The 21,960-nt window shown below is 40.2% G+C and overlaps 3 protein-coding genes across 5 annotated transcripts in view; 1 reads left to right on the plus strand and 2 right to left on the minus strand.

Moving 5' to 3' along the window:
- The window catches only part of TMEM116 (transmembrane protein 116), a 216,037-nt gene that overhangs the window by 133,378 nt on the left and 60,699 nt on the right, over nt 1-21,960 (plus strand). The window lies entirely within an intron of this gene.
- Nucleotides 8,534-11,056, minus strand: LOC137776952 (disintegrin and metalloproteinase domain-containing protein 1a-like). The gene has a single exon (XM_068563696.1). It carries the CDS (start codon nt 11,054-11,056, stop codon nt 8,534-8,536), a length of 2,523 nt encoding a protein of 840 aa, XP_068419797.1.
- MAPKAPK5 (MAPK activated protein kinase 5) overlaps nt 14,938-21,960 on the minus strand; it is a 43,459-nt gene continuing 36,436 nt past the window's right edge. Inside the window, exons 10-14 of one of the 2 annotated variants that reach the window (XM_068563793.1) lie at nt 21,786-21,906; nt 19,120-19,250; nt 18,715-18,830; nt 17,245-17,349; nt 14,938-15,380 (exon numbers count right to left, since the gene is read on the minus strand). In XM_068563793.1, the coding sequence (XP_068419894.1) occupies nt 15,286-15,380; nt 17,245-17,349; nt 18,715-18,830; nt 19,120-19,250; nt 21,786-21,906 (568 nt within the window). In that variant the 3' untranslated portion in view covers nt 14,938-15,285. Of the gene's footprint in view, nt 15,381-17,244; nt 17,350-18,708; nt 18,831-19,119; nt 19,251-21,785; nt 21,907-21,960 lie in introns of both variants that reach the window. The other variant, XM_068563792.1, reaches the window with a different exon arrangement.

Raw genomic sequence — 21,960 nt, forward strand, 5'->3', positions numbered from 1 at the left:
TGACATATTGCAGAATTTCCTTTCTTTTTATGGGTGAGTAATATTACATTGTGTGTGTATCCCACATTCTGCTTATCCATTCACCCCTCTATGGGCACTCGGGTTGCTTCCTTATTTTAGCTATTATGAATTAGTGCTGCTTTGAACATGGACCTACAAATACCTCTTCAGGATCCTGCATTCAATTCTTTTGGGCTTATAACCAGAAGTGGAGTTGCTGGATCATACGGTCTTCTATTTTTAATTTTTTGAGGAACTGCCATACCATTCCACAGCATCTGTACCATTTTATGTTCCCACCAACAGTGCACAGGGGTTCCAGTTTTCTCCACCTCCTCTCCAACGCTTGTTCTTTTCTGTTTCTTTTTGTTTTTATAGTGGCCATCCTAATGGATACAAGGTGGTATCTCATTGTAGTTTAGATTTTCATTTCCCTAAGGATTAGTGACATTGAGCATCTTTTCATGTGCAGTAGGCCATTCATGTATCTTCTTTGGAGAAATGTCCGTTTGAGTCCTTTGCCCGTTTTTTGAATCAGGCCATTTTTTTTCTTTGTTGTTGTTGAGTTTTAGGAGTTGTCTATATATTCTGGATATTAATCCCTTATCAGATATATGAGTTGCAAATATTTTCTCTCATTCTGTGGGTTGCCTTTTCACTCTGTTAATACTATTTTTTGATGCACAAAATTTTAAAATTTTCATAAAGTCCATTTTGTCTGTTTTTTCTTTTCTTGCCTGTGCCTTTGGTGTCATATCTGAGAAACCTTTGCCAAATCCAATGCCATGAAATTTTTGCCTTATGCTTTCTTGTACGAGTTTTATAGCAAGACAAGTCCTGTGAATGGGGATTTTCCAGGGACCTGTGAGACATGCAAATTAGTAACAGTGCTATGGGGATAGGGCTTTTGAGGGAGCTCCAAAGTGTTCTGCCCATTCCACTGTGTGCTAGGCTGCCTGTTTTCACAGCCATTTTAGTTGAGATGATGCAGTTGAGTTGTAGTTGAGATGACTCGTGGGGACCTGAGGAGACAGCTATGGGAATAGGACAGTTAAAACTTCACATAGAGAGGGCAGACAGCAGAAGCAAGAAGAAATACAATCCTACAGCCTGTGGAACAAAAACCACATTCACCGAAAGATAGACAAGATGAAAAGGCAGAGGGCTATGTACCAGATGAAGGAACAAGATAAAACCCCAGAAAAACAACTAAATGAAGTGGAGATAGGCAACCTTCCAGAAAAAGAATCCAGAATAATGATAGTGAAGATGATCCAGGACCTCGGAAAAAGAAAGGAGGCAAAGATCGAGAAGATGCAAGAAATGTTTAACAAAGAAGAATGAAAGAAAAAACAAACAGAGATGACCAATACAATAACTGAAATGAAAACTACACTAGAAGGAATCAATAGCAGAATAACTGAGGCAGAAGAACGGATACGTGACCTGGAAGACAGAATGGTGGAATTCACTGCTGCAGAACAAAATAAAGAAAAAGGAATGAAAAGAAATGAAGACAGCCTAAGAGACCTCTGGGACAACATTAAAAGCAACAACATTCGCATTATAGGGGTCCCAGAAGGAAAAGAGAGAAAGTACCTGAGAAAATATTTGAAGAGATTATAGTCGAAAACTTCCCTAACATGGGAAAGGAAATAGCCACCCAAGTCCAGGAAGCGCAGAGAGTCCCATACAGGACAAACCCAAGGAGAAAAACGCTGAGACACATAGTAATCAAATTGGCAAAAATTAAAGACAAAGAAAAATTATTGAAAGCAGCAAGGGAGAAACGACAAATAACATACAAGGGAACTCCCATAATGTTAACAGCTAATTTCTCAGCAGAAACTCTACAAGCCAGAAGGGAGTGGCATGACATACTTAAAGTGATGAAAGGGAAGAACCTACAACCAAGATTAGTCTACCCGGCAAGGATCTCATTTAGATTTGATGGAGAAATCAAAAGCTTTACAGACAAGCAAAAGCTAAGAGAATTCAGCACCACCAAACCAGCTCTCCAACAAATGCTAAAGGAACTTCCCTAAGTGGGAAACTGAAGAGAAGAAAAGGACCTACAAAAACAAACCCAAAACAATTAAGAAAATGGTCATAGGAACATACATATCAATAATTACCTTAAAGGTGAATGGATTAAATGCTCCAACCAAAAGACACAGGCTCGCTGAGTGGATACAAAAACAAGACCCGTATATATGCTGTCTACAAGGGACCCACTTCAGACCTAGGGACACATACAGACTGAGAGTGAGGTGATGGAAAAAGATATTCCATGCAAATGGAAATCAAAAGAAAGCTGGAATAGCAGTACTCATGTCAGATAAAATAGACTTTAAAATAAAGAATGTTACAAGAGACAAGGAAGGACACTACATAATGATCAAGGGATCAATCCAAGAAGAAGATATATTATAAATATATAGGCACCCAACATAGGAGCACCTCAATACATAAGGCAACTGCTAAGAGCTATAAAAGAGGAAATCGACAGTAACACAATAATAGTGGGGGACCTTAACCCCTCACTTACACCAATGGACAGATCATCCAAACAGACAATTAATAAGGAAACAGAAGCTTTAAATGACACAATAGACCAGATAGATTTAATTGATATTTATAGGACATTCCATCCAAAAACAGCAGATTACACTTTCTTCTCAAGTGCTCACGGAACATTCTCCTGGATAGATCACATCTTGGGTCACAAATCAAGCCTCAGTAAATTTAATAAAATTGAAATCGTATCAAACATCTTTTCTGACCACAGTGCTATGAGATTAGAGATCATTTACAGGGAAAAAACGTAAAAAACACAAACACATGGAGGCTAAACAATACGTTACTAAATAACCAAGAGATCACTGAAGAAATCAAAGAGGAAATCAAAAAATACCTAGAGACAAATGACAATGAAAACACAACAATCCAAAACCTATGGGATGCAGCAAAAGTGGTTCTAAGAGAGAAGTGTATAGCAATACAATCCTACCTCAAGAAACAAGAAAAATCTCAAATAAACAATCTAACCCTACACCTAAAGGAACTAGAGAAAGAACAAACAAAACCCAAAGTTAGTGGAAGGAAAGAAATCATAAAGATCAGAGCAGAAATAAATGAAACAGACACAAAACAATAGCAAAGATCAATAAAACTAAAAGCTGGTTCTTTGAGAAGGTAAACAAAATTGATAAACCATTAGCCAGACTCATCAAGAAAAAGAGGGAGAGGACTCAAATCAATAAAATTAGAAATGAAAAAGGAGAAGTTACAACAGACACCGCAGAAGTACAAAGCATCCTAAGAGACTACTACAAGCAACTCTATGCTGATAAAATGGACAACCTGGAAGAAATGGAGAAATTCTTAGAAAGGTATAGCCTTCCAAGGCTGAACCAGGAAGAAATAGAAAATATGAACAGACCAATCACAAATAATGAAACTGAAACTGTGATTAAAAATCTTCCAACAAACAAAAGTCCAGGACCAGATGGCCTCACAGGTGAATTCTATCAAACATTTAGAGAAGAGCTAACACCTATCCTTCTCAAACTCTTCCAAAAAATTGCAGAGGAAGGCACACTCCCAAACTCATTCTATGAGGCCACCATCACCCTGATACCAAAACCAGACAAAGACACTACAAAAAAAGAAAATTACAGACCAATATCACTGATGAATATAGATGCAAAAATCCTCAACAAAATACTAGCAAACAGAATCCAACAACACATCAAAAGGATCATACACCACGATCAAGTGGGATTTATCCCAGGGATGCAAGGATTCTTCAATATACGCAAATCAATCAATGTGATACACCATATTAAGAAATTGAAGAAGAAAAACCATATGATCATCTCAATAGATGCAGAAAAAGCTTTTGACAAAATTCAACACCCATTTATGATAAAAAGTCTCCAGAAAGTGGGCATAGAGGGAACCTATCTCAACATAATCAAGGCCATATAAGACAAACCACAGCAAACATCATTCTCAATGGTGAAAAACTGAAAGCATTTCCTCTAAGATCAAGAACAAGACAAGGATGTCCACTGTCACCACTATTATTCAACATAGTTTTGGAAGTCCTAGCAATGGCAATCAGAGAAGAAAAGGAAATAAAAGGAATACAAATTGGAAAAGAAGAAGTAAAACTGTCACTGTTTGCAGATGACATGATACTATACATAGAGAATCCTAAAGGTGCCACCAGAAAACTACTAGAGCTAATCAATGAATCTGGTAAAGTTGAAGGATACAAAATTAATGCACAGAAATCTCTTGCATTCCTATACACTAACGATGAAAATTCTGAAAGAGAAATTAAGAAAACACTCCCATTTACCATTACAACAGAAAGAATAAAATACCTAGGAATAAACCTACCTAGGGAGACAAAAGATCTGTATGCAGAAAACTATAAGACACTGATGAAAGAAATGAAAGATGATACCAACAGATGGAGAGATCTACCATGTTCTTGGATTGGAAGAATCAATATTGTGAATATGACTGTACTACCCAAAGCAATCTACAGATTCAATGCAATCCCTATCAAATTACCAATGGCATTTTTTACGGAACTAGAACAAATCATCTTAAAATTTGTATGGAGACACAAAGGACCCCGAATAGCCAAAGCAGTCTTGAGGGAAAAAAACGGAGTTGGAGGAATCAGACTCCCTGACTTCAGACTGTACTACAAAGCTACAGTAACCAAGACAATATGGTACTGGCACAAAAACAGAAATATAGATCAATGGAACAGGATAGAAAGCCCAGAGATAAACCCACGCACCTATGGTCAACTAATCTATGACAAAGGAGGCAAGGATATACAAAGGAGGCAAGGATATACAATGGAGAAAAGACAGTCTCTTCAATAAATGGTGCTGGGAAAACTGGACAGCTACATGTAAAAGAATGAAATTAGAACACTCCCTAACACCATACACAAAAATGAACTCAAAATGGATTAGAGACCTAAATGTAAGACCGGACACTATAAAACTCTTAGAGGAAAACATGGGAAGAACACTGTTTGACATAAGTCACAGCAAGATCTTTTTTGATCCACCTCCTACAGTAATGGAAATAAAAACAAAAATAAACAAATGGGACCTAATGAAACTTAAAAGCTTTTGCACAGCAAAGGAAACTACAAAGAAGACAGAAAGACAACCCTCAGAATGGGAGAAAATATTTGCAAATGAATCAACGGACAAAGGATTAATCTCCAAAATATATAAACAGCTCAGTATCAAAAGAACAACCCAGTCCAAAAATTGGCAGAAGACCTAAACAGACATTTCTCCAAAGAAGACATACAGATGGCCAAGAAGCACATGAAAAGCTGCTCAACATCACTAATTATTAGAGAAATGCAAATCAAAACTACAATGAGATATCACCTCACACCAGTTAGAATGGGCATCATCAGAAAATCTACAAACAACAAAAGCTGGAGAGGGTGTGGAAGAGAAAAGGGAACCCTCTTGCACTGTTGGTGGGCATGTAAATTGATACAGCCACTATGGAGAACAGTATGGAGGTTCCTTAAAAAACTAAAAATAGAACTACCATATGACCCAGCAATCCCACTACTGGGCATATACCCAGAGAAAACCATAATTCAGAAAGACACATGCACCCCAATGTTCATTGTAGCACTATTTACAATAGCCAGGACATGGAAGCAACCTAAATGCCCATCGACAGACAAATGGATAAAGAAGATGTGGTACATATGTACAATGGGATATTACTCAGCCATAAAAAGGAACGAAATTGGGTCATTTGTAGAGATGTGGATGGACCTAGAGACTGTCATACAGAGTGAAGTAAGCCAGAAAGAGAAAAACGAATATCGTATATTAACGCGTGTATGTGGAACCTAGAAAACTGGTACAGATGAACCGGTTTGCAGGGCAGAAGTTGAGACACAAATGTAGAGAACAAACGTATGGACACCAAGGGGGGAAAACCGCGGTGGGGTGGGGATGGTGGTGTGCTGAATTGGGGGATTGGGATTGACATGTATACACTGATGTGTATAAAATTGATGACTGATTAAAAAAAAAAAACTGGTCACTTCCCTGCTCTAGTCTATCCTAAAGAGCTTCAGCCTTCAATCCCCAGGCTCTGGGGTTTCCACACATTTTAAGATTCACCTGACAATTTATAAATATGTTCATTTTTTGATCACTCTTTCAGAGGAAGTTCATTCAAATAGCTGTCCTAACCTTTGTTTCCTGCCTTTAACCTGGTCTTGTAAACTTGAGGGTCGGTCATAAAGACAGCAACTAAACATTTTAAATAGTCTATACAACTTACATATTTGCTAAATTTTTGTAAACTTTGTTGTCAAATATTATGAAATCCTAAATAGGTTTTACTGATTGATTCCCAATTATCTACCTGACTTTTGGTTTTTAAAGAACACCTTTGAGTTAGCTAAGCATATTTACCCCATACCTAAATCATGATTCCCTTCTATTTCTTCAGGTTTTTTAAAAAAGACTGATCCTTACTAGCTTTTATTATAGTCATCATTAGCATGTACACTTAGGAAGATTGCCGTTCTGTTTTCCACTGAAGTGCTTCTCAGCAGAAATCCTCCACATCTTTTTCAGAAATCTCTAATGACAGGTTTACCCTTGGAGGCCTTCATTTACCCAGTTTCACTCTCGTTCTCAAAGCTCTCAGGTGACTACCAGCTAATAGTGTGCTTTCACCACGAATCTTGACCTTCTGGCATACAATGTCCTGAGATTTGATTACAAGCAAATCTCATGGCCTGGAAACTTACATAACTGAAGGCTTGATTTTGGATTTTGCTCTGAAGTTCAGTTTTGTTCCACCAAAAGTAATTAACATAAGCTTCTTGAAAGCAGAGGCTAGGTCTTGTCCTCCTTTTGTTTGCTCTTTTCTGCTCACATAGGATTGGGCAGTTAGAAGAGGGATTCAGCAAATGTACCGTCAGGGACTGATGCTCAGGAATTTCCCCAAGACTCAGAACACTCAACCTGTAGCAACACTGCACCTGAGCAAGGTTTCGGTGGTGCCATGCCTAGGGACTAGCAGGGGCATCCATACAAGTTACCCTCCTATTTAAAGGTTAGCCCTGGTTAAGTCATTCACTTGGTCAACATTTACTGAGCACCTACAGTGATCTGGGCTCTCAGAGCTGAATAGGATACAAACCTGCCAGTCCACGATGTCAGGATGTAATCGGGGAAAAGACTCTTTCATCGATCATGACTACACAGTGTGGTAGGTTCATGATAGAGATCAACATCCATTTGTAAGGCTTCTGTTTCATTAGAGTCACTGAGGAAGAAGCCACGTTCTGGGCAATTAAGGACATGTCAGTTGTCTTCCTGCTCACTTTTTTTTACTAAAGGAAAAGGCTCACGAGGCAGCGGCGAATGTAGATTCAGTCATACCTGAGGCGGTATGCAGGTTCCACCCCTTACCAGCTCTAGAGCAAAAGTCTTTGGTCTCTGTTTCTTCATGTACAAGATGGAGGTCTCATAGGGTGGATGGGAGGATTAAATTAAGACAACAAATGTAAAGTAGCACAGTGTCTTGCACAGAATGCATAATGTTATATTGTATGTGCTTTGTGCTCTCTTTATAGACAATTGACTACCCTCCAAAGCTCTGTTCCTTTGGACTGTCAGTCAACAATATGTTAACTTAAAAAGGAAATGAGAAATAAATATAATAAGTGAAGTAGAAAAACAGAAAAGGAACAATTAATACTTCCAATTGAACTCCGCACTAAACAGGTTGTCTCTTGCCTAGGTTGCTCCCCTTCCCCCATGCACCCAGACCCAGGGTGATCGGACCTCCCTGGATCAGATGTAGCCCCTTCCAAGAGAGCCCCAAAATAAAGAAGCCTCAAGGACTAAGCTGTATGGAGTCTGAAGTGATGCTTCATCTTAAAATAGCTTTTTATTTATTTTAAATTACCTTTTATTCGTGAATAGCAACTTTTGGGGCAAATTAGATTACTGAACAGATAACATTTTTAAGATAATGTGTTATGAGTGGGATTAATGACCCTGTGATAGTCATAGGTAGAGATAATACTGTGTATCAAACAATGTAGATGGAAGATAGTAGGCCCTGAAAAGTAATTTCAGATCAGAAATTGGCCCAAATGAAAGATGATATTGATAGGTATGATTCATGAGAAGAGCTTAAATAAAATTGTTTCATGAAATGGGAAAAAAACAAAAATATAGAATATTTTATATGAGTTCATATATGAATACATAACCAAATTACTAAAATGAATACTGAAAGCAGGGGCGTCTCTGTTCCCATGTTAGTATGTTTCTGTAGACTATATATCCTGGTCAGAGCTACAGGAGCCATCAATTCTCACTTCACCTTAGCTTCTCTGAGCCCCTCTTTCCCACTCAGTGCTTGAGATATTCGATATTTTTGGATTCTTCCACCAATACACTTCTGCCTTTGGTTATCCTTTTCCTTCACCTGCTACCTCTTATGGTGCTGGCTCTCCTGGTGGTGGGGCCTCCGGCGGGGGGAGAGCCTCCAGCGACAGCGAGGGGGCCTCCTCCGGTGGGGGGCCCTCCTCTTCTTGGTTCTTCTCTTCTGACTCCTTCTCCCGTAGCCCCACTGGTAGAAACTCCGTTAAGAATCCCTCGCTAGTGGTTTCCTCTGAACTGTCCTCCGAGGTACGCCCTAGGGTCTCTACTGACTCAATTACAGCCCTGAGGGTAATGCAAAATATTAAAACTAACAACAATATTAAAAGAAATGAAGGGAGTATGAAAATTAGCTTGCCAGCATTTCTAAACTCAATGCTACGATGAAAAGAACCGCCACCTACGCCTCCACTTTCAATTTCAGTTGGTTTGCCAGGTGGACCACTGTCTACACTACCACCATCTCCTGGACCTCTGCAGTCAGGGGGAGCATAGCCAGCCTCACAATGGCAGTGCCTAAAATTGTTGCAGACTCCTTTCCCATTACACATTTCTGCTGGTTTGCAGTCATACTTGAGCACAGCATAATCAGTACAAGAGTAATTTACACAGACTTTGTTTGGAGCACAAAGAGTGCCAGTGTGCACATCTCCATCATCAGGGATATCAGTGGTGTTATAGGCATCCATGCTCCAGCACCAGTCACCTTCATGAGCGACCTGGATCAGTGTATGATTTGGTTTGATTTGTGGTACCTGTCTAACATTTGTACATATAAGTTTCCCACAAAATATATTATCATCTACACACTTCAAATATCTTAACCTAGGTGAGTTGGTAATACCACAGTTTCCAAACCGGTCCCCTTTTCTGTTCATTGAAATGTAACAGTTTTCTGGGGCAGACCTTGCAGAGAACCCATATATATCCATGCATTGATTATCAGGGTTCTTACAGCGACCTCCAGCGCAATAGTGAATTCTATCACACATTGTACCATCTATCTTATAGCTGTCTATGGGGCATTCTCCAGAGGAACCATCACAATACTCTGGGAGGTCACACTCCCCCAAAGCAGGACGGCACATGAATCCCTTATATTTCAGTTGGCATTTAACACAGCAGAGTCCATCGCTGCACTCGGCATTCTCCTTCAGCCTACATGTTTGGTCACAGCACGGGTGATTGTCACAGTCAGAACCACAGTCACACTGCTCATCCTCTTCTACAACACCATTTCCACAGCGAGAGTCCCTCCGTAAGCGGCCTTTGGGCCCAGGCTTGTTAAATAGGCAGGCCCCTTTGTGTTCCCAGAGGAACTGGTAGAAGAAGTCAGAGCTGCAGTTGCTGAAGCCACTTTCTTTAGTGATATTTTCACGCATGAGGCCAAAGGGTTTATCTTTACAAACGCAGGCCGAATGGTCATGCGGAATACCCAAGTTGTGCCCGAGCTCATGGACCATGAGCGCCGCAAACAGGAGGACATCCTCATGGTGGAAGGATTCGACGGCTGCTGCAAAATCACTTGAACAGGCACCACTGAGAAACGCCTGCCCCGTATCCTCCTTAGGATGGTGTCCAATGATCATGTGGGCAACATCATGCTTCACACGATGGAAGAGCCTCTCTCGTCTCCAGCTATTGAAATTCCTGAGTGCAACTTGCAGGTCCACTGGCACCTCTGTGAGGTCCCCCTCGGTCCAAATCTCCATTCCAGCCAGCACCACCTCTGTGTTTATTCCCCTAGTGAAGCTGTTGGCCAGAGCAATGATGTCCATTACTCTCTGGACTGTCTCATTGACGTCACTGCCCCACATTTGGAACCGCTGGTTGTCGACCACGACAAACATCTCCACGTACTTGGTGTGTGACCACAAGTAGGATGGCACCTGCCGATTGCGAGGCTTGCTGCTCTCTTGTTGCCGGCTGGTGAATGCCACTTGGCTGTCATTGGAAGTGACACTACAGGAGACTGGAGCTTCATGGGCCATGGTGTACAACACATGTTCAAACCGTTTTGAAGAGTGAATGGGCTCAATGCCATAGGATTTTTCCTCCTTAATCAGCACGCCCCTGAGGCCTGAACAGGTGTTGACAGAAACAAAAGAACCTGGGACTCCTTCTATGTAGCCTTCATAATGACAGTCATGTGAGATGAAAGGCATTTCTTGCCCCAGGGTGCCATTGTGGTAGCTGAAGACTGGAAAGTTATTCACAAAATAGTCTCTCTTCACCTTCAGGTGAATCAGCTGCTTCTGGCCCTGCATAAATAGCACATAGGAGAGCTTTTCCACTTGGTCTTCCCTTCCTTCCACTGTCAGAAACTTGGGGGTGACTGTTTCATAGGAAGAGTAATATACTGACCCCAGGTCACAGTACAAGCTTGGCAGAGAAATCACCAACAGCAACACAATCCTCAAACTGAAACATGAAGATCCTGGCACTGGCCCCAGCCTCAAGTCCCTCTTCTGCTGAGCCCAAGTCTGAAACTTTATCTTACCCTCCTTCAAGGCCACTTGGTTTTTCCGTAGAGAAGGCAGTATAGAGGCAGAGTGTGTCACAGACGCTGCCACTGACATGGCCCTAGTAAATCAGTTGGTGATGCAGGGCCTATGTCCAGCAGCAGCAGCTTTCCCTGACACGCAGACCCTCCGTCACAGGTATTCACTTCAGATCTATGCTGGCTCCCTTATGGTTGGGTACTGCCCAACTGTGAGTCTTACAGACCTTGGGGCTGTGTTTCTGTTCTTGCTTTTCTCTCTTGGCCTTCAGTGGTTTCCTTACTATATGACTTCCTTCCAACAGCAATGGTTTTAATGCTCCTTGGCTAAGTTCCCTTTACACTTACAGAGAGATATACCAAGTAGAAGGCCTGTAGTGATTCAGCCAGGACTGTTACTCAGGTAAATTATCCTTATCCTCAGCCCAGGGCCACACTACTCCTGATATCCGTTAATCTGCACATTCTTTGAAACCCAACATTCTGGCAGGAGGTCAGGGGGGAGGGGATGGGGATTCTTCGGGGATCTCAGAGCAGGACAAAGTTCTCTGTTGCCCATTACCTCTTTTCCTCATTTCTGTAGTATTGAGGGTACTGTTTTTCAGTCCAGCCCTCCTTTGTCAGGGTCTGGTTTTTCTCCTTTAATTCAAGAAAACTTGTATGTGGATGCACAAATTCTCCCTCATTAATTTTTGTTCATAACAGATGATTTTAGACACTTTGTGTCTGCATATAAACATAATTTCCCTCTAATAAGTTTTCCTAATGCACAAACATACTAAGTGTTAAATGAAAGGAGTTCAGTTTCACTATGGAGACTTACAAGTGACCAAGATCAAAGTTCAATTCCTCCCAACATAAAAACAAAGTCTGGAATAAAACTAAACTCTGATTAACCAGGTATCTAGTTACCATTTCATCAAGAAAATAAAAATGGACTGTAGAAGAACTTTTTAAAGACTTCTTTGCTTTTGTAACTAAAATTGAACTATAATGCCTATGGAAGTCCTTGGATTTGATTTTGATGTTGATCTCCTGGTGTATTTAGCAGTATAAATTTAAAAGGAAAAAAGCCCTATTTAACCACATTCCTTGCCCAGTTATTCTCCTTTGCATCCTAAGATAACTAAAGTAAGACTCTACATCTTTTATCTTGCATAAAAATAATTTTATATTAAGTCAAATATCTATAATATAAAACCTTCAAAATAAGGGTTATGGCTATAAGTACCAAACAAAAATGGAGAAATGCCCTATATAATTAAAAAAAGAATGGAATAATACTACAAGATCTCAGATATAAGCATGAGAGTAGATCAACTCATTATCCCCAATTAATATTTAATTCCTAATACAGAAGAAAAAATTAATCATCTGCATCTAGCAAGAAAATTAATACCATCATATCACAAACACATTAAAAAATTTACAGCAAAAATGGTGAAATGATTTCCAGCTGGATTTCTTTTCTCCTTGTGTTCTGTATAAGAGGAAAGCCTCTTAAAATTATGTAACTTGGAAATTATCACAGATTTAAGATGTTCCCCTGTGTCTTAACCAAACAGGCAGGGAAAATTTAAGTCATTCTGTGGGACAAAAAAATCAATAATGAAAGACCACTTCTACTTTTTTAAATAAATAAAAATATAATTAAAATCAAATATCCAATTTTCCAGTTCTCAAATTGAGACACATTTTCTTCAATAAATACACACGCACGCAAGCATTCACACACAAGATCTGATTTAAATCATTTGACTTCTACTTCAACCAATAATTCCTTCAACTTGTTCTATCTCAAATGAATACAAAAACAAAACTCTTTTTAAAAAGCAGTTCCTCCTATCTATGTTTCAGACAATAAATTTCTGACAGGTGTTCTCCTACAGCTTATACAATACATTAGCCAGAAAAATACAAAAGTTGTTTCACATCAAGCAGATTAATAACTATGGTAAAGTCTAAAGGTACTTGAGTGATAAGTAATGGTTTTATAGTAAGCAAAGGGTTAGCAAATCATGTAGGAAAACTGAAGACTGTAACCTCCTGCCTATGAGAACTGTTCTTACAGTGTGAACTTTCTGCATTAGACAGACAGGCCAAAAGAGACAAGGATGATTTTGTTTCACTTCCAGTACATGCGAATGTTTTATTAGTAAACCTGACTGGTAAAGTTAAAGCAGAATTTGCTACTGGCCTACAAACAAATTCCATAAACAAAACTCTACTTTAAAGACCAAACAGTGCTGTCTTTTGGAAGCTGTTGTTTTGTCAAGGAGCTCTCTGTAGGATAGGGCCCACTTTTGAGTTACACCAGCTAGAGCATCCTCCAGGGTATTCACAAACTTTCAGCATGGACCTGTCTGGACACAGCACTCATTTTCGCGGCCAGTTTAATTCAGACTAAAGAAACATGGGCAACTGCTGCTCAGAGTAAAAGGAAGAATCTTTTGGATACCCTTTTAGATCTTGCCTAAAATTCACCACACAGTGAAGGAAATCATCTTGAGCCTCTAGAAGACACCCAGAAAACAAATTTGAGAAGTTAATGGTAGACTGGGCATGCTAGAAGATTCCTCTGAAGAAAAAGAAGAGTAACAAAGTTAATTACTGCCTTCCTCTCCCAAGCAAACACTGAACCTCTGCCCTGAGATAAGAAAAATAACAGGTATTCAGTTGTTCCAGAAACAAGTGCAGAGTTTTTTCTGATTGTAAGAAGTGATTTTGATTTGTAAGACTGCATTTCACTGAAAAACAATAATTCAACCCTTAATTCAACTCTCAGCTAAGTTTTCTGGTCAGTAAATAAGAAAACATTTTGTTTTTCTCTGCTGCCTGTTAGATTTTGCCATGTTTAAAAGTATTGAATTCTCCTTACAGGGTATCCATTTGTAGCAGTTATCAATCACTGAAAATTAGTGAGCCTTACCTCAAAAAATGCCTTGAATTCAAAACTCTCCAAAGTAAAAGGGAACCAATGTGTAAGGTAATTTCTAAGAGATACTTAATGTTTTTATCATATATTCCTACAGTCATGCACATACATATGGGACATACTAACCACATGTCACCCTGAAGACATACTCAGCAAAGTGGAGGAGTTAGAAAATAAGTGAGCTCTGTGGGGTTGATTTTGATTGAAGAGAATTTGATGGGATGAAACTGAATAACTGAGCCTACTGACCCTTTTCTTCTCCTCTGTGAATTGGAGTTGGCCTATTAGCGCTCCCATTTACCAACACAGAACCACCAATCAAGAACTGCTAAAAAAATAAATAAAAATGGTTTGTTATGGAAGCCCATATGTACAACAGCAAAGTAGAAAAGTACCCAGCCTTGTTTTCTATTCAAGTATCTGATCTCTGGGCCAGAACCATGCTTCCTGAAAATGAAGGGTGCTAAATAAAATACATGCAGCCCAGGGGATGCCCCCATGAAACCCAGGCAGAAACGTTAGAGAAAAAGGGTAGCTTTAAGAGAAAAAACTTGGACCATCTTTAGATGCTAACCAAATAGTCCAGTTTTTATGATATGTAACTTTCTCAGAAAAATCATCCCATAAAAGGGGCCAGAAGAACAGGGAAAGGAGATAAGAAGCAGTGGAGCTGGTGAGGGCTGCAGGAAAGGGAGAGGACAAAGTAGGATCTCAAAGGAGGTGGGAGGCTCTGGTTAAACATGAAAAGAATAAACTCAATAGAGAATCCCATTAGATTTAAGAAATGCACCAATACCTTTTAAAAAAATATGACAAAAAAGAAATGTTACCACTCTTCTCTAGGGAATTAGGGATAAGAGAAATGAGGGCTCAACTCCCTGCCTCTTCCATCATGGGAGGTGGCACCCTGTAACAGGCAGTCTGCAACATGGATCCACAAAAATTTCTTGGCACCAGAGCTAATCCACTGATTGATAGTGCAGAAAGTAAATACACAGGGCAATTGAAACCAGATTCCACAGTACTTGATTCAACTGTTTACTAAGCAGAAAGGTCAGTATAGTTGGTCCTTTGCCTACCACTGGGAAATGGTTTTTGTATACTTTATTACAAATAAAACAATCTTGCTTGACAATACCATCTGTCAGCTTTACCACATATGACTAAACAATCCTAAAGTAGTAATATATTAGGAACTGAGCTTTTCTTAAAAACAAATGAACTATACTATTAGTAAATCCTGTATCTAAATTTATACAGCATCTTTAAGCAATGTGGAAATGAAATTATGATTTATTAATTTACATACAAATTACTTTATACATTAATGAATAAATTTTCAACTTGTTAAAAAACAAAGTCTGAAGCTGTCATTATTGGGATTCGTGGGATGTGGTTTGCTCTTCTATCACTTGCTTCACAATTTCTGCCAGTTTTAGTCGATCTACTTTATCTGTGAATCCACGACCTGAAACCCAAAAAAGAAAAAGGTCAGTCTCCAAACCATTTGGGAGGTGATAAGATTCTTGACAGGGACCCAATAAGGTACATCTCACCAGTGTCAAATTCACCCTCACCATGGAGGAACCATCACCAACACTGATCAAAAGCAGTTCAAATCCCCCATTTTTCAAGTAGAACTGAGCAGCTTATTAACCTGGCCGTAAAAATCCAATGTTCAGTACAACAGCACAGCAAGAAACCACAAAGAGGGAGAAGTTCTTTGTAATATGTATGTCTACAACAGAACTCATATCCAGACTATATAAAGAACTCCTACATATCTATAAGATATAACTCAATAGAAAAATGGGCAAAAGAATAGGCACCTAACAAAATCTAAATGGCCAATAAACATTAAAACGTGCTTAAGCTCATAGTCATCAGGGAAAGGCAAAGTAAAACGACACGCAATACCAGTAGTACTTATTAATCAGAATGACTAAAATGAAAAAGACAATAGCAAGTGTTGGTGTGGATACAGAATAACTAGAACCCTCAAACACTGCTAGTGGAAGTGTAAATTGGTACAACCACTTCGGAAAACTGGTGGCAGTACCTACTGAAGCCAAACAGATGAATATCCCCATGAACCAGCAACTCCAATCCTAGATACATAAGAGAAATGAGTTCATTAAAATATTCATAAAAGATGTACACAAGAGTGTTTATAGCAGTGCTTTCCTTAATTACCAAAACCTGGAAACAACCCATATGTCCATTCAACAGTAGAATGGATAAATATAAATACAAAAAATATATCTGTGTATATATATATGGAGAAAAATATATTATATATAGAGAGAATATATATATATTTACATACATATATATGAGAATGAATTGCTGCTACACACAACAATATGGTTGAATCTCACAAATATAATCTTGACTAAAAGAAGCCAGACACAAAAGAACATAGACTTCTCTGACTCCATTTACATAAAATATAAAACCAGGCAAAACTAATATATACTGCTAGAAACTGGGATCATAATACCCTTGTGAGGAGGGAGGTAGCAGTTAAAAGAGGGCACATGCTCCACTACATGTTCTAGGTGCTTGTTACACGGGGGTGTTCACTTTGTGAAAATTCATCGGACGTGCATACCTCAAATGTGATCACTTTTCTGTATTGATATTTCAAAATCTTAAAAAAAAAAAAAAAAAATCCTAGGGAAGCTAATCTCCTCCAAGTATGGGAATAGCCAGGATAGCACTTTGGATTTCTCATGTCCAAGAATCAAGCTAGGCAATGAGTTTGCTCCCTTCCCTGAGCATCCTAGACCTTAAGTCTAGTTTAGTCTGCTAAAGTAGAAAGACAATACAAAAGCAGCTCAAAAAACACACCTGTACCTTGTTTGCCTATGGGGAAAAAAATTCAATAAGCGGCAGATTTGGCACTCTCTACTCTTCAGTGAAACAGGTCTTCTCTAAGCTAAGCAGATCAGCAGGGCAGACTCTGTGGTACTTTGCCCTCTTTCTCCCCTTCAGAGTATACTGCTCCTTAATGACCCAGTGAACAGCTCAGGTATCTGGAAGGAGTTCTGAGATCTGACTTTTTTTGCCCAAGTGGTATGTGACGGGGGCTCTGCAGCAATGAATCTGCGACACATAATCATCTGAACTCTGGAAAACAAGCGAAAGGGCCAGATGTCCAGGTACGCCTGGGCAGTTACTGTAGGGCTAACCCCCTGTCCCACAGTATTCCACTCACTCGCCAGCCCTACTTTACTTGAAAACAGTCCCAGCTCAGCCCCCAGAGATCCTACATATTCTAAACACAATTACTTCTCTGCATTCCTGGGGAAAGGCATAATTAAGGCTCCTACCATTCCAGCTGAAGCTTTGCAGAGTATCTCTTAGGAGTTTGCATTCCCGGTTATACTTCCAAGCTTCCTGAACTACTTCATTCAGCTTTTCATCTTCATTCTCTCCTATTGATAAAGATGAAGAAGAAGTTGCATTTTCCTGCAGCATCATGGGAATTTAGTGTCAGAGATGGAAGGACATGATGTCCAACTTATTGAGAAGTGATGATTAAAGGTGCAAGCTTTACCAGACTATCATTACTTCTAGTCCTTACATTACATGTAGACCAGGGGTCCCAACCACCGGGCCGCACAGCAGGAGGTGAGTGGTGTGCAAGCGAGGGAAGCTTCATCTGTAGTTACAGCCACTCCCCATCGCTCACATTACCACCTGAGCTCTGCCTCCTGTCAGCATTATGGTGAGTTGTATAATTATTTCATTATATATTACAATGTAATAATAATAGAAATAAAGTGCACAATAAATGTAATGCACTTGAATCATCCTGAAACCATCCCCCCCCACCCCCGCCCCCAGTCCATGGAAAAACTGTCTTCCACGAAACCAGTCCCTGGTGTGAAAAAGGTTGGGGACCACTGATGTAAACCACTTCTGGTTTCTCAACTCTTCCTGCTCTGACCACCTCACACAAATTCCCTGATGCCCCCAGAGTCTTAGCTGGGATGATGGGAAATAGGCATCCCACAGGATGTCAGACTATTGCTGAGCAAAAGCACCTGGTTAACTTAAGAGACCATGAGAGGGAGGGAGAATAAGGCTGAGTGGGCTACCTTCTTTCTCCTAAGCTCATTTCTGACTTTGGAAGGCTACCTGAGGCACACTAGTGAGTTCCCTTAAAACCCAAGGAATCTAGGAAGACTGGTCAACTCAACAGTTTCCTGGCCTACTACTTGAAGCATCTCATTCATCTGCTGAGAAAAGCCCATCATACCCCATTAGGTGGAAAGAGAACATACTGAAAGAGAGCTCTCACTCAAAAGGACTTCTGTTTAAGTCCCACCCTGCCCATGATACAAGTAGCAGCCAGGGCCACTTCTGAACTTGGGAGATCGTCTCTTTATATTCACAAGTTAATGACAGCCTTGTACTCTAAGGGCTCTGGATATGGTGTTTCCCAACCTTCCTGACCTTCCCAACCTAATCCTGACCCTGTTCACATTTTCCATTTTCCATCCTCTATCCTGTAATCTCATTAACAAACTAAGAAAATACAAAATTACGTGCTGTGTCTGACACTGGCAATTAAACCAAAACTAGAAATTTTACAGGAAACCAAAGGTGGGGCAGAGCCTCACATTTCTGAGTTCCCACCGTCCATTCTTTTCAGTGGGCACAGACTATATAATGTACTTATTTTCTTATAACACAAAGATGAAACAGACAACTTCAAATTAAACCACTCCTTTAGTCATGTGCATGTGCACACACACAGACACGCACAGAGCATTCATAAATGGTGTGACCTTTACCAGCCTGGGGGAGAATACACTGAGCAATCACATCTCGGAGCTTTTCCAAGGCAACATTTGAATCCTCGGCTCCATTCTCACGGTCGTGGATATAAACACCATCCTTTGGCTTGGTGCTTTAGAAGTTTGGGAGAGAGGTAATAACAAGGTGAGACCCCAAAACCCAACTCTTAACAGATGTTAACGCTAAACATAAGGAACAGATTTTTCAGATAAATAATTAACTATAGTTAATTATTTACTATACTACAGTTGGAGTATCTCCAACTTCTGATGCTATTTAAAGAACATACCCTTTCCACCCTCTTAAGAGACAAAAAAGGGCAGACCCCTGGCTGACCTTTCAGAACCCTGTACTCAACCACACCAGCCATGAGGGAGAATTCAAGAAATAAGCTCAGTTACCCGAGTAATTTCCTCTTCCTTAGAATGGGGTTGTTCACAGAGTGCAGGGGTTTGAGGCTGACTTTCAGGTCCTGGATTCGCATGTTGGCCAACTGTTCCGCATGGGCCTGCTGGATGCCTGCAACCACCGCCTGAATGCAAACACTGTCATCAGTTTTTCACATTCATTTCTGGGCACCTAAAAAGCCAATCTAAGACAGTGGGAAGGAGAATCTCAAAGAACTAAGAAAGCAATTTCATTCTTATGCTGGCAGTATACAAATTTTGATAAGGTAGAGGACTCTTCCCCATGGGTCAGCAGGGCCCAGGGAATACCAGGCCAACAGCTAGCCCTTCTTTCCTGTGGGCGGACAGAAATGCAAGTAAGAAATACTAACAAGGCTCATGCTCACAGTCACTGGCAAGGGCAAGTGTAAAGAGAGTCATACATGTACATCAGGGGAAAAGCTAGCAGGCTGCTGCCTGAGAAGCCTCCCAGACTGGCATTTACTCACTGCCCCCATGGTGTAGACAGTCACGTTAGCCCTGATGGCTCAGAACCCCAAGCATTTCACCTGGTGAGCATAGTAGACCCTCACAAACTGATCTATAAGCCAGTCAATTAATTTACAATGAGAAATAACTGTCATAAGGTCTAGCACGCTTCAAGTCTGTCTTTATGACCAGTGCGTTCTCTCACTATGGGCAGACCAATAAGGGAAGGCAAATAATCAGAAAAGGCTTTGTAAGAATGAGACGATTCCACTTTTGGATTTAAAGAAAAAGACAAACTCAGTGTGTGTATGTCTCCCCAGAAGAAGATCAGGAAGAATACATCAAGCCATAGGTCACCTCACCTCTGAGGGGTGAGACTGAGGCAGGGTAACGAAAGGGAACTTTTGCTTTTTATTTTATATACCTCTGTGTTGTTTGAATTTCAACAACAAAATTTGACAATTTACAAAAATAGTTCCTTGGTAAGCATGCCATTAGATCAGGAAGAGTTTGAACTCATTTAAGAGAACTATACTAACTGGCCCTGGCTACACGCCCCCAGACCCTTGAATCTATTTCCTTCTTATCCGTGATAGCCCAACCAAAAAGATGGGAACACCTCAAGGTTGTGAGCTCAGGCTCCATCTCTTAGGCACAGCTTAGATGGACACTATTCAGCTTCTGCATATGTGGACATTTTTTCTATACTTCCAAAGTTGACCAGCCTGCATCCTGGCCACATCATTTCTTTAAAAATGGGAATACACTGTCACATTGCAGTTCCATCTTATAGGCCCAGGAGCTACTCTTCCTCATTAAGATTATGCATATCCATACTTGGCTTCATTATACACTAATCTTGAAGTAACTCCAGAAGGCAATCTTATTTCTTCATTTCAAGATCTTGAGGAAAGCCACACTGTAACACTTAATTGCTAACAACCAGAGGGTATAAGTAATCCTTTTGTATTTTGCACTGACCAAACAAACCATTTCTGGACTACTGGGCACATTTAAACCAGGAAGACAACTGCACACAAATCAGAGATAGCAGAAAACTCTGTTCCTTCTAGCTCTCCTTTCTCTCTCATACTCCAGCTAAACTAAGGGAGGTCTTAGCATTCTTTTTTCCTATTCACTTACATTTCAACTCCATCCCTTCTAAGTCAGTAACACTCAAGTCTGTGTCACTGCCTTTCCCTCTCAGCCACACTCTGATTCCACACCACACATCCATCTACCACCTTAAACAATATCTAAAACCTAAGAGACTTCCCTTCATCCAAAACCAGCCTCATTCCTGATTTCCCTCTGTCAATGGTGTCACCAGATATGCCACCCACTGTCCCCTTATATCTAGTCAGTCACCAAAAATTGTAGAAATTTGTCTTCAAAAATATTGAGCTTATTCATTCATCTCTACTTTTCTGCTCCTAGAGCAGCTTCTCAGCTTCTAGATTATTGTAGAAGTATTAGGTTGGCAAGTCTGCAAGTCTGACTAACCATCCCTAAATACCTTCCCTGTGGCAAATCTCTTCTCAAAAATCTACAATAGCCTCTCAATTATGTCCTACTAAGACTTAAACCCCTCTGTCTACTTTCAAAGCCAGGCCTGCCACACCCATTTTACCAACTTCCCATCAATGAAGTCAGGCTTCATTACATGAAAAGGGGTTAAATATGTAAAGGGGTTAAAAAATGCCACACAATAGTTAATAATTGTGATGGTTTTTGCCTTCTCTTTGGGAACCCTTCCCTAATTACAGCCCTTCAAAGATGTTCTCTTTTTCTGAATTTCCATAGCATTCACAGAAAATTTAGCATGCAAAAGCTCTGATGTCTGAAAATGTTCCTTCTTTGTTTTGTGTTTATTGGTCTTTCCAACCAGTCTTGTTTAAACTCCTTGGGCAAAAGAACAGTGTCTGATACTGCTCTGTGCCCCCAATCCCATAGCACAAATATGGAGGATAGTCCTTTGAGTGTTCCCTTAGTGTATTTACCAGGCCTTGATCTGGTCTTTTATGGAAAGAATCTCTATATTTCCAATCCTGATCTTTGGAAGACCAGAGATGTTTCTCTGGGAAAGACTGTGTGCTCTGCATTGTTTTGCCTTTAACCCCTCATTGAGTCAAGCCTCAGCATTCCTTCCCAACACAGCCTTTTCGGCCAACAAAATAAGCATCATTCAAAACCTTATCCATCATCAGTTGAGCAGAGGGTAGCACATTATCCAGGGCCTCAGTTGAGTTGAGCCAGGGGTGATCCAACACTCCCTCGATGGTAAGTCTTTCCTCTGGTTTGACCTTCAAGAGCCTGTGGAGAAAAGGCCAACAGGGCTGCCATGCAGTTGCTTCCAGAGGCCGGGAA

This window comes from Eschrichtius robustus, chromosome 14 (genome assembly GCF_028021215.1).
Source record: "Eschrichtius robustus isolate mEscRob2 chromosome 14, mEscRob2.pri, whole genome shotgun sequence".
NCBI lineage: Eukaryota > Metazoa > Chordata > Mammalia > Artiodactyla > Eschrichtiidae > Eschrichtius > Eschrichtius robustus.